Here is a 13235-nt window from a genome sequence, read left to right as displayed (position 1 = left end):
TCCTCATAGTTTGTTCATATGGCTTGATTTTCCTCCCTAAATGCACAACTCTGTGTTAGTCCATATTGAAACATTACAGTTTTTAAAAAATTGTTCAATTTGCAGATTTTTTGTGAATTCTGATATTCTTATAATCCTGTCATCTCACTGATCTGTGCTCATAGAAAATATGCTTTTTTCCCCATTATATCCATCATTCATAAACATAATATGTGACTCTGGACCTGAACTTTTTCCTGAGCACCAAATATTTATTACGGAATGTGCTATCCTCTTACTTTGTCACACTAACATATAATCACTAAAAGATATGACAATATAATATACACAGTTACTTCTGGTTTTTATTATTTGCACTTTCTTCTTTGATATGCCATTTAAACCTTGGCCAAAAAAATCTGATTTTTTTTTAACATTTTAGTAGCAGTTTCCTAAAAGAAGGTTTTGGACATTTACCTAACTAAAAGTAACTGTAATCTTTGATTGAAAACCATTTCTTTACTAAGATCATTTGAAATATTTTTTAAAATGTTACTGATTGTTTGGGTGTGAAAATATAGATTGATTTTATATTAGCAAGATTAGTCACTGATATATTTTCTTCTTCTCCCCCTTCGACCTTTTACCTCTTTTCTTACTTGAAGTTTGGCTTTGATGATAAAACAAGACTTGTAGACAGAGTTCGACTTAATTGGCAGTATGAAGAGGCCAAAAAGAGGTAAGAGGAACATTTTTTAAGACGGATCATATTCTGTTTATCTAATTTAAATTTTATTGATAATGAATGAAAGACTTTAGGGATATTGTTATGCCAATTTAAAAATACTATTAAAATTTTATTGCCTCCTGTTGATGATAATGATGAAATGAAGTTATTAGATTGTTCACATGGTGGAAACAAATACCTGAATTATCCCTTGCGTTTCCTTCTCTGTCCTTCTCCAAACCTTGTTAGGGTATTTCATGTTGTGAATCGCAAACTAATTTTAAAAAAGCATATTAAAATACCCAGGTCGATAACAAAATCCACTGACTCTTATGTGTATTTTTATTATGTTTCAACTCATGATTGTCTATATCATTGGAAGGAAGCAGTGGCAAATGTAATATAAAACAAGGGACCAATCAAAATCCTTAATATTGTAACAACTGCTTTTTTTAAGTTTTTGTCTCAATAGAGGCCCATCTTCAATTCTTACAATGGAAATTAGAGAAAATATTTCTATATTTTACTTTTTTTAGAAGTGTTCTCATATATTAGAAAGAAAAATTCTTTGCAAAAAGAGTATTAAAATATTTTCTTTGCCGCTTCCCCAAATGAAACAAACTTTTTAATGTCATAAAAGGGATGTCATGATTCTGAGAGATTCCTACAGGCACAGAGACCAATTGAACCTATGTATACTCTACATATCTAGAATCTCATTTTGTTGCTGTTTTTTTTAATGTAAAAAGTGTCATAAAAACAAATCATATGACTGAAAAGTAGAAACTTTGGTTACTGGCCCTCTGTTTGGCAGCTATTTTTATAGCTTGGTTCTGTTTTTTTACCATCATACATTAGAATGTTGGGCTTTAAATTTCCACATGAACTCTAAAAAGCTTATTTGCCTAGACTAGTTATCTCTGTGGGCACATACTTCATTTATCATGCATTCCTTCTGCCTAACTTGCTGCCATTTCTGTGGAGCCTTTGTCTCTACTAAATATTCTTGTGTTCATTCTTGTATGTTTCTACTGAAACTGCACAGTGTGGGTGCAAGGAATTCGCTGTGCCGTATTAAAACTTGGAAAATAGATCATCACTACAGTCAAGTTTATTGTTACATATTTCACTGTGACCTTTACTTATCAAATATAGCATGATATTTTCTTGCAGTCTCAAAATGAATACAGAAATAGCCTTGTTATACTGATTAAAAATATATTTAGGGGCAAGATAAAGCATATGAGAAAAGAGTTTATTTAGAGCAACTCTGTATCAGTCAATTGAGAAGTATTTACAAAGTTCTTATTACTTGCCAGGCTGTATACCAGGGGTGAGGAACCTGTGGCCTTCTAGACCCTTGGATGCAGCCTTTTGGCTGAGTGGATGTTTTACAGAACAAATCCTTTCATTAAGGGAATTTGTTCTGTGAAGTTTGAATTCTGTCAGAGCACTTGAGGCCACATGTGGCCTTGAGGCCACAGGTCCCCCGCCCCTGTTCTGTACCAAGTACTGGGTTAAAAGTTAAAACTATATGGTCCCTGCTCTCACAGAGCTTACATTCTAGTGGGGAAAATAACATATAAATAACTAGGTACATATGAGATATATAGAGAATAAATGGAAGAAGTTTTACAGAAGGCACCAGAAAAGACACTTGAGTTGAGTCTTGAAGGAAGCCAAGGAAATCTTAAGAACTGGAGTTGAGGAGGGAGAACATCTATATAAAGGAAAATTCTAGGATGGTGCACCATTGTGGCATGAATATGGCACTTGACTTTCAAAGACTATGTCAGTGGAGCTCGAAGCTCTGCCAAGTCTTACTATAGCAATACAGCTTCCATAAAGGTCTGTGATAGTCTTTGTTCCCTAGTTAACATTATAGACATATATAATCGAAGCTGACTACCGAATGATGAAGGCTTTTAGCTACAGCAATTCATGAAGATAGTCTGCGAAGGCAGGCAGAAATTGGAATACACATATCAGAAAAGGGAGCAAATGCCTATGCTAGTGACATAATTTCTTTTGAAGTATTTGAGTATTCTAAGTATACCAGAGCTTTACTGTAGAATATATCCCCAACTTTTTTATTATTAGTCTTTTAGAACCCTCTATCTGTGCAGTTCATTACTGATAACTCCCATTTAGAACCTGGGATTGCTTTTTAAGAAATTTTCCTTTGTAGTGGAGTCTATACAGGGAGTTTAATGGGTAGGTAATCTGATGTCTGGACAGCTAGGTGGCTCAGTGGAGACAGTGCCAGGACTGAAGTCAAGAAGACTCACCTTTCTGAGTTTAAATATGGCCTCAGACACTTAACTATGTGAGTCTGGGCAAGTCACTTAACCCTGTTTGCCTCAGTTTCCTCATCTGTAAAATGAACTGGAGAAGGAAATGAGAAACCACTTCAGTATCTTTGCCAAGAAAACCCAAAATAGGTTCACAAAAAGTCAGCTACAACTGAGCAGTAATAACAAGCTGATGGGTTAATTTTCAGATCTATATTAGTTTATAATCAGCATCTCTTTCCTTAGTATAAGACCATAAATGGAGAGCTGGAAGGGAATTTAGAGGCCAGAGGAGAAGGCTAAGGTACACAGAGTTTAAATAAATACTTGCTTGAGATCACATAGGTAGTAAGGGATAAAAGTCGCATTCAAACTCAGATTTTCCTGACTCCAAGTCATTTTTCTATCCACTATGCCTCTAACTTTCCAGATTGTTCCCCTTGTTGCCTTTCAGTCTTCCAGACTTGGATAATAAGTCATGGCAAGCCATTTTCTTGGTAAGGAAAGGGTTCTCAGATACTGCACTGTAAAACTATTGCCCCTTGTCGCTGGACTCTTTCCACAGTGGGGAAGGGCTCCTACACATCAGAATAAGTCACAGGAGAACTTTTTAGTCCCCTTTTTTTCTGGTTTGTTCTTGGCCCTCATTACCCCTTTTTCTATACTCTCTTCTTTGGCTATCTCATTCATTCCCGTGACTTCAGCTACCCTCTTTATGAAGATGATTCTCAAGTCTTTCTCAACAGGAGATCACACAGTGATTATAGATATTCAGTCATTTTTTTCAGTCACATCTGACTCTTTGTGACCCCATTTGGGATTTTTCTTGGCAAAGATACTGGAGTGGTTTGCCATTTTCTTCTTCAGCTCATTTTACACATGAGGAAACTGAGGAAAACAGGGTTAAGTGACTTACCCAGAATCACACAGCTAGTAAGCATTTGAGGCCAGATTTAAACTCAGGAAATGCATCTTCCTTACTCCAGACTCAGCACTCTAGCTACCTTGAGTATAGATGAGATGGTAATAATACTGCTCTAAAATTAGATGTCACCTTCTATCACAGACCTCTGCTGAGTTCTGTTTCTCAGAACTCTCCTTTGAAATTACTTCGATACATTTTTTCATAAATGTCATGTTTATTTATCTCTATTGTTTTCTCTCAGTAAACTTTTAAGAGCAGTATCTGGTTTTGTTTTCCCAGTGTCTGTCACACAGTGTACATTTAATAAATCCTGCTAAATTTGGGAAAAATATCTGACATAAGAATAATTTGCATATTGATTTTTGTCCTATAAATATTAATGCTTCTAAAGTATTTGAAAAGTTTCCTCTCTTATGTGTATTAATATCTCTTTTAGACCAGTGGATTTGTCAACGGGTAATAATCCTTGTCACCATTTCTCCTAGTCTATACTGTCAGCTCTTCTCTCAGATCTCCCCTTGAGTTCTCATTCTTACAGAGTCGGCATCTGTTAGATCATTACTCCTCCCTTGCCCATCTTATACTGTTATTTAATTATGCCTACCATATATTGATGTCTCATTATATTATATATAAGTGGCTTGTTTTCTTAGAGATATTAGAAATTCTTTGAAAACAGGCACCTTGTTATAATTCTATGTTTTCTTTAACTAGGGGCTATCAGTCCCATGTTCATTGTCTAAGTACTAAGTTACTTAATTAATTGAAGTAAAAATATAAATATCAAGTTCATGTGATCTGTCTGGGACATGGATTTTTTAAAATGCCCTTCCTACCAGGTCATATCTCCATGTCTTTCAACTCTGATACTAAGTTCTTGCATTTTAAAAAAATTTTTAAGGGAAAATACACATGTTGCAGGCAGCAGACTGACTGTTAATGACATCAAGGCTCATGAACAAAGGTTCTTGCAACAGTGAGTCCAGGTTTTTATTATAACTACAGATTCTGAGTGATTTTTAGGAATGCCTCCAAATAAGGCATGTGATTATAGCAATATAGACTAAGGATCCAAGTAGTGGTAGATTACTTTGGCAAGAACTAAATCTAGCATAGAAGTTAAAATTCCGCTGCTTCAGTAGTGGGGAAATACAAACAAATCCTGGAGTTTTTCACATTCTGCTCACTGAGCTTTCCACTAAGTGCCCCAGATAGTACCATAGCCCTGATTTTATCCAGCATTATCACTGGCAAATGAAATGTTCTGCAAAGTCACTTCTAGGTAAGAAAGTATGCCCTTCCCAGCACTAAAAATTTATTTTTACTATTTTTGATGAAATTTTTTTCTAAGATACTTTAGATTCCTAACTTGCATACAAGTATTGGAAACATAATTTAAATTTTTTCCCCTTTTTAAATCTATTATGTACAGCTTGACATATATGTACACAGACATACACATATTTAATGTAATAGTACCCAGTGTTGCCCTGGTCGTTTCTGCTTTCCTTCAGGACTTCCTTCTGCCTCTTTCTCTAGATTTTTGAATGTTTCATTAATGTTCCTTTCTTCTTTTTTTTTTTTTTTTTTTGCATCACTATCACTAACTTCCAACTCTTCTCCTCCCCCAAATAAAAGGCCTCGTTTGTAACAAAAATATAGTCAAAATAAATTTGTGTGTAATGGTTATGTCTGAATGGTTATAATGACTCAAAGTTTTCATTATAGTTATTCAACATTGTTCTGTATGTGGCAATAAGTACAGTGTATTTTGTACTTTAAAATTTTCCTATTTCCTCTCTGCATTTCACACTATCTTCTATCACTTCTTCTATGATCATTATTTTACCTCTAACAGCCTGCCTACATCCCTTCAAATTGACTCCTTTTAATCTTCTTTGGGCTTTGGAACAGATTTCATAGATCATTGAATGATAAGGACCATTGATCGAGATCTGGAAGGGAACTCAGAGGACAGAGAGTTCAACCCCCTCATTTGCCAAAAGTGTCAAAAAGTGTTTGTTTTTTAAGAAGGCTCTGAATAGGGGCTTTGTGGTAAATATTTTGACCTTTGAGCTATTCTCTGGGTGCAAGGACTGGATTCCAGTGGATCAAAAATTGAGAGAACATTATGATTAATTGAATCAGTGGGATAAGGAATTTCAGAATTCAGCTACGTCTTATAAAAATGGAAATAGCTAATTTCTGATGGCTTTCTGATTGGAGGATCAGTGACTGAAGTGTTTCTACTTATTTTTTGCCTTACAAAAAATGAAGAGTTTATGTCACAAAGCTATGTGATCATTGCCATCATCAGTTCGCATTTGACATTCGTAAGAATGGATTGGGTGTGCCTGAAGTGTATAGAAGGAAAGCTACTATCTCTCTAAACAAGGCTATCCTTTAGTTCACAAAAACAGGCCTTAATGCCAGAGAAGTTCCATAAACTTGAGGTTTAAATTTTTTTTTTTGATGGAAAACATGTAGTTTGTAGCCATTTCATAGGGCACAGATGAATTCTTTTTACCTACGAGCATTCATCGCAGAATTATCCTGTAATGAACAGTTTCTATAGAAACACAACCGATTCACACTGAAACAAAACATTTGGTTCATCCAATTTTCTAAGTCTCGTTTCATTCTGCTGGGGCCCAGGAAGCATACTGGCCCTGCAATTCATCTGCTGTCAAGAGGCCCTTGCTTAAATATACAGTTCATCCAGACATTGGGAACTGACTTTATACTCTTTTTCTTGCGACTGAATTTCCATGGTGTCTATAAACACACCTACACACAGACATAAACAGATTTTGCAACTTCGCAACTGTATGTGATCATATTATACTGTGAATTTAGAGGAAAGAATAATTATTCATATTCCTTTGTGGAACTTTAAAATTCTCTTTTATACTTATCACGTATTGTAGGCATTCTAGTTTATGCCTAATAACAATAACATTAGTAATAGCTAACATTTATTCATGCTTACTTTATGCCAGGCACCATGCTAAGCTCTTTACAATTACGATCTCATTTAGTACCCATAACTACTCTGGGAAATAAGTGTTAATTTTATCCCCATTTTATAGATGAAGAAACTGAGCAAAACAGAGGTTAAGTGACTTGCTCAAGGTCACACAGCTAGTAAATATCTGAGGCCAGATTTGAACTCAGGTCTTCCTGACTCTAGGCCTGGCACTTTATCCACTGTGTCACTCCCTTTCCTAGATAGTAAGGTGCCTAGCACATAGAACATATATTCAGCTTGGCATATATTCAGCATGTTTGTTGTATTGAATTTTAATTATTAAAAAAATTTGTTTAATTTTATTTTATTTTCAGTTCTGCATTCTTTTCCTCTGCTCATTCCCTTCTCTCACACATAGAGAAGACAAGAATGATAAAATCATTACGGCTGTGTGTAGTCTTGCAAAACAAATTATTGCATGAATTAGTCATGTCCAGAAAAGAAAAAGGAGAAAAAAATACACTACCATCCACACTCTGAGACCATCAGCTTACTATATGGAGATGGACTTCATGTTTCATCATGAGTCTTTCTGAATTGTGGTTGGTCATTGATGAGACTTATTGTTGATGAAAGTAATTAAGTCTTTCAAAGTTGATTATTTATAAAATATTCTTGTTACTTTATAAAATATCTTCTGGTTCTGCTCACTTTGTAGTAGTTCATACAAGTCTTCCCGGGTTTTTCAGGAACTATACCCTTCATCATTTCTTATAATACAATTATATTCAATCACATTTATATACCTTGCCTTGTCCAGCCATTCTCCAGTTAATGGGCATCTCCTCAGTTTCCAATTCTTTGCCATTACAAAAGAGCTTCTATAATATTTTTATACATATGGGTTCTTTTGCTTTTATTTCTTTGGGGTATAGTCTTCATAGTGGTATTGTTAGGGTGCAAAAGGGTTTGTACAGTTTAATAGCTTTTAGGGAATTGTTTCAAATTGCTTTCTAGAAAAATTGTAGCAGTTCACAGGTCCATTAATGGAGCATTAGTGTACCTGTTTTCCCACATCCCCCCTAGTATTTGTCATTTTCCATTTTTGCCGTCCTAGCTAATCTGTTGACTGTGGAGTGATAACTCAGAGTTATTTCAGTGTTCATTTCTCTAATTATTAGTGACTTAAAACATTTTTTGTGTGGCTATTGGAAGCTTGAATTTCTTCCTTTGAAAACTGCCCTATTCATATTCTTTGACCATTCATCAATTAAGGAATGGTTTTTATTTACATATATATTAGAAATGAAAGCTTTATCAAAGAAACTTGTTGTAAAGGTTTTTTTTTCCGGTTTCCTTCTTTTCTTCTTATTTTAATTTCATTGGTTCTACTTGTAGGAATCTTTTAAATTTAATGTAATCAAAATTATCCATTTTAGCTCCTGTGAACTCCTGTGTCTTTTGTTTGGTCATGAGCTCTATTATGCATAGATCTGACAGGGAATTTCTTCCATGCTCCACAAATTTGCTTATGATCTTACCATTTATGTCAAAATCATGAATCCATTTGGAGCTTATCTTGGCATATCATGTGAGATGTGTTTGTCTCTTCCTAGTTTCTACCAGACTACTGTCCAGTTTTCCTACCTTTTTTTGTTGAATAGTGAATGCTTGCCCCAAAATGTGGTATCTTTAGATTTATCAAACACTAGGTTACTGTGCCCATTTTTTATTGTTTATTGAGTACCTAATCTATTCCACTGATTAACCTCTGTATTTCTTACCCAATGCCACATTGTTTTGGAGATCATAGCTTTGTAATATAGTTTGATATCTGGTACTATTAGTCCCCCTTCTTTTTCCTTTTTTTCCCCATTAATTTCTTTGATAGTTTTGACTTTTTGTTTCTTTAGATGAATTTTGTTATTCTTTTCTAGCTCAATAAATTCCTTGGTGGTTTCATTGGTAGGGTACTGAATAAGTAAATAAATATAGGTCGTATTGCATTTTTATTATATTGGTTCAACCTACCCATGCACAATTACTGTTTCTCCAGTTATTTAGATCTATGTTTCTACGGAGTGTTTGTGTTAATTAAACCATCATAACTTCTGAAAAAAAGTAATAGCTTTGTTTCCTCTTTGCCTGTGTTTATTCCTTCCATTTCTTTTTCCTGTCTTGTTTCTATAACTAGTATTTCTAGTGCAATATTGAATTGTAATGGTTATAATGCATATCATTGATTCACCCCTGATCATGTTGGAAAAGCTTCTAGTTTATTCCCTTTACAGATAGTGTTTAGTCTTGATTTTAGAGATATATACTTTTTTTTTAAGGAAATCTTTTATTCCTTTCTAGTGTTTTTAACAGTTGAATTGTAATTAAAGATATAAACCGTGCAGTTACATGGGAAATTACTAGCAACCTAAATCAACATTTCATTGGTATTCTTTTTACTTCTTAATGCCTCTTCCAATCCACATTACCCTGCCTTATAACAAAAAATATAAGTAAATATAAAAAATAAGTAAATAAAAAAATAAAAAATAAGTAAAATATAAGTAAATATAAGTAAAATATAAGTAAAATGAATCTATACATTGACCATATCTAATAATATATACCTCATCCTAGGTTGATATAATCCATTCTTTCTCCCAGAGAACATGACAGGATCAGTGGGTAGAAATCACAAAGAGACAAATTTAGATTGAATATAGGAAAATCTTTCTGGTAATTAGTCCAAAAGTGGAATGAATGGCTTTGGGAATTAAGGAATTCTTGGACCTTTCTGAATGTCCTTAGACTAGAAGAGCTCCTGTTTCATATGTTATAATGGAGATTACTTTTTGAACATGAGTTGCTGAGGTTCCTTGCAGCACCCTAAAATCTGCAATAAAAAAACTTTTTCATTGAGATGTAAGAGGCACACTATTTTTTCACCATTATCCCTGTGAAGTTCAGAGTGGTAACTATACCAAGTCAGAGTTCTGTTCTTCTATTATTTTTTTCTTTTACATTATTGTGGAGATTGTGCAAATTGTTCTCATAGCCTGCTTACTTCACTTTGAATCAGTTCCTGTTTCTCTGGATTCTTCACTATCATTATTTCCTATAAAATTATTTTTCTTTTGATTACTATGAACTTGACAACACTAACAAATGTCCCTTTTGTATCCTTCCAAGCAATATCTCCTTACATTTCTATTACATAATTTATTTAGCCATTCCTCAGTTAACCAGCACCTACTCTGATTCTTGTACTTTGCTACCACAAGAAGTTCAGCTTTAAGCATTTTTTGTGATGAAGCTAATTAAAATAGGGGAATGTACAGGAGCTTCATCATAGTAGTTTTAATGGAATCCTTACACTCTGTCTACTTTAAACTGTTTTTGTTTTCTATTAAATGTAATTTTCAATGAATGAAAATCTATTCTCTCTCCCTCCTACCTTGCCACTACCTAATCTAAAAAAAAACTTGTAACAAATGTACATAGTCAAGCAAAGCAACATTGTCCATCCCAAACACAACTGTCTCCTTCTGTGCTCTGAGTCCATCAGAATCCACTGTGTGTCAAGGTGAGTAGCATATCTTATCATGAGTGTTCTGGAATCATGATTGGTCATAGTTCCTAAATTCTTCAAAGTTTTTTGTCTTGACCATGTTGCTGTTGTATAAATTATTCTCCTGGTACTTTTCACTTCATTCTGCTGTAATTTATGTAAATATTCTCAAGTTTCTCTGAAATTGCCCCTTTCATCATCCCTTATAGTACAATAGTGTCCATTATATTAATACTTCCTAATTTATTTTGCCATTTCCCCAGTTGATAGGCAAAGAGTAGTAGTTTTCAACGGTGTAATGGAGTTCACTGTACAAAACCTCACCTTAGAGTGAAGCAAAGAGTGGTTACCTCGTTGAAAATTGGCCTCATTGAAAACTGGCCAACTTAACTTAGACTGGAAAGTTCCCTGATTCCTATGAATGGCAAAGCAAATTAAGACAAACAGGAAGAGTGAATTCTGTATTAATGCAAGCTGTAATTCAGATGGAGCCTGCAAGGCAATAACCTGATACCACCTACAGGAGTGAGGAATTCAGGTCCATCACTCCTTATTTCCAGTACATGAGACTGGGCAACTTGCCTGGAGTCCAGCCTGCTGTTTCAAAAAGCAGAATTATTTCATTAAAAAAATAGGAAATTGCACATATACTTCATATTTTAGGCACAAACTAAAATCCTGTAAAATTACTTTTGGAATGTAAAATACAACTTAAAACTTGTAAAAGTTCATTTTTAAAAGATAGGGAATATCATATTGAAGATAGCTGTAGGGTTGTGAAAATCACAGGTTATCAATGCATTCAATACTTGAAGTGGCATTTTATAGTTTAGTTTTAATATCGTTGATGAAACAGAAGTTGGGCTATAAAGATAAAAGTGTATGTAAGATATGAGAAAAAAATATCACTATACGTTATATCCATTTGAAAAATATAAAGTAGAAAACTTTGATAATTTGTTTTGGATTCTCTTAGTTGTTTACTGCAGACTATTAGAAGATACTAGGGCCTCACTCTAAACTGCTGTCAAATAATTTGGAAAGTAGAGTATATTCATTGTGTCATATGTACATTGAGTCATATGTCCTTACTAGGTCTCAAGTTCCTCATTTCTATTCATGAGGGAATGAGACTGATTGGTTACCAATGCTTCTTTTAAAACCAACATTTCATGACTATTCTAAAATTACAACATATTATCTAAGTACTCCAAATTCTCAAAAATGCAAACAGATCTGCAGTCTTATTCATGTCATAAGATTCCTTTCAATGGTGCAGCTCTCATCGCATCCGGAGCTTTTCATCATGTATGATTCTTGTTCCTGGTCTACAAAAAGCTAAATACCGTAGTTCCACTCTGGGGGCCTTCCTAGCTTTTTCTTGACATATGTTCAACACATAGACTACCCTTTGATTATCTCACACTCTTTCCTTAAGACCAATCTACCCTTTTGTTTATAGATGCCTGTGGTACCATCCTTGATACCCGTGTTTCTTTGTGTTTCCTTACTTTTTATGTGTTATACTTGGGGAAAAATACAATACAAAAACCATAAACTGAAAAGATTGTTATTTTCTATTAATTAATTCTATTAATTAATTAATTTTCTATTATTAATTAATTATTAATGATCTGAGATTTTATTTGTATTTTTACTTCATTTATGTAAGGTAGCCATGTCTAGTGCTGGGAGAATAAAGCTTGAGTTAGGAAGAAATATGGAGCATTTCTTGATGTTCAATATTAAATCTCTTTAAGCTCTACATTATACAACCCTTGAGCTTATACCAACCAAACATTTATTTAGTGTCAGCTATGGGCAAGTCACTGCTTTGGTGTTTGATAGCCACAGATGAAATAAGACATTATCCCTGAATAAAAGGGTCTGGACTCTTGTTGGAGAAATATGATAGAAAATTGTCATTAGAAGATAAATATAAAGAGGAAGTCCAAACAGAATAGAAACTATTTGAAGTTGAAGAACTCATTTTCCAATATTAATTGTCAGGGAAGGCTTTATGGACAATTGATTAATCAGTAAATATATTAATATAATAAAAGCACCTATCGTGTGTTGGGCACTGTATTAAACTCTGGGAGACAAAGACATGGGTACATATAGTCTAGTCTTTGAAAAGTGGGAAGAGTTTTTTATTGGTAGAGATAGATCATGATCTATTCCAGATATGATTATGGAGATGATAGAGGGAAGTAGTTTGAATAAAGAACAGTGTGCTTAACTCATTAAGTTTCAGTGATTCAAATCAGTAGTGGTAAAAGTTCCAGATAGAAAATGATTTTGATGCCCAGTTGGAGAAGGCCTTTGAATATCACCAAGCAGTATGGACTTAGTCTGATAGTCATTGGAAATCACTGAAGGATTTTGAGTAGGAGAATGATAGGAATATCACCATCCATTAAGAACATTATTCAAGGAGTAGTAGTTAAAATGGATTGGAATAGGAGAGTCAGGAAACTTTTACTGATGAAATTGCCTTTTTTTACTTCCTAGTACATTTGTTGAGTTTACATTCTATTTCTTACTTCTCCCCCATTAGAATATAATCTTGAAGACTAGTACTATCTGTCCTGTGTATTTGAATCCCCAATACCCAGCACAATGACTGAAACATAGTAGGCCCTTAATAAATGTTTGTTGATTGACTTAGTGATTTCCTCTCCCATACTCCATTTATTTAAGCAGTTTTATCTGTTAATCAGCCACTGGTAATATTCAAATATATTTAAAACTTGCTCTTGATTTACTGCTTCAAAGTC

General features: G+C 34.1%; 1 protein-coding gene across 4 annotated transcripts in view; it reads left to right on the top strand.

Moving 5' to 3' along the window:
• Positions 1 to 13235, top strand: part of WWC3 (WWC family member 3) — a 204927-nt gene that overhangs the window by 146218 nt on the left and 45474 nt on the right. For all 4 annotated transcript variants that reach the window (XM_072614396.1, XM_072614395.1, XM_072614394.1 and 1 more), the window contains one exon: positions 645 to 718. In XM_072614396.1, the coding sequence (XP_072470497.1) occupies positions 645 to 718 (74 nt within the window). The remainder of the gene's footprint in view (positions 1 to 644; positions 719 to 13235) is intronic.

Source organism: Notamacropus eugenii, chromosome 5 (assembly GCF_028372415.1).
Source record: "Notamacropus eugenii isolate mMacEug1 chromosome 5, mMacEug1.pri_v2, whole genome shotgun sequence".
Classification (NCBI taxonomy): domain Eukaryota; kingdom Metazoa; phylum Chordata; class Mammalia; order Diprotodontia; family Macropodidae; genus Notamacropus; species Notamacropus eugenii.
Note: the sequence above shows the minus strand (reverse complement) of the source record. Positions and strands in the feature narration are given on the sequence as shown.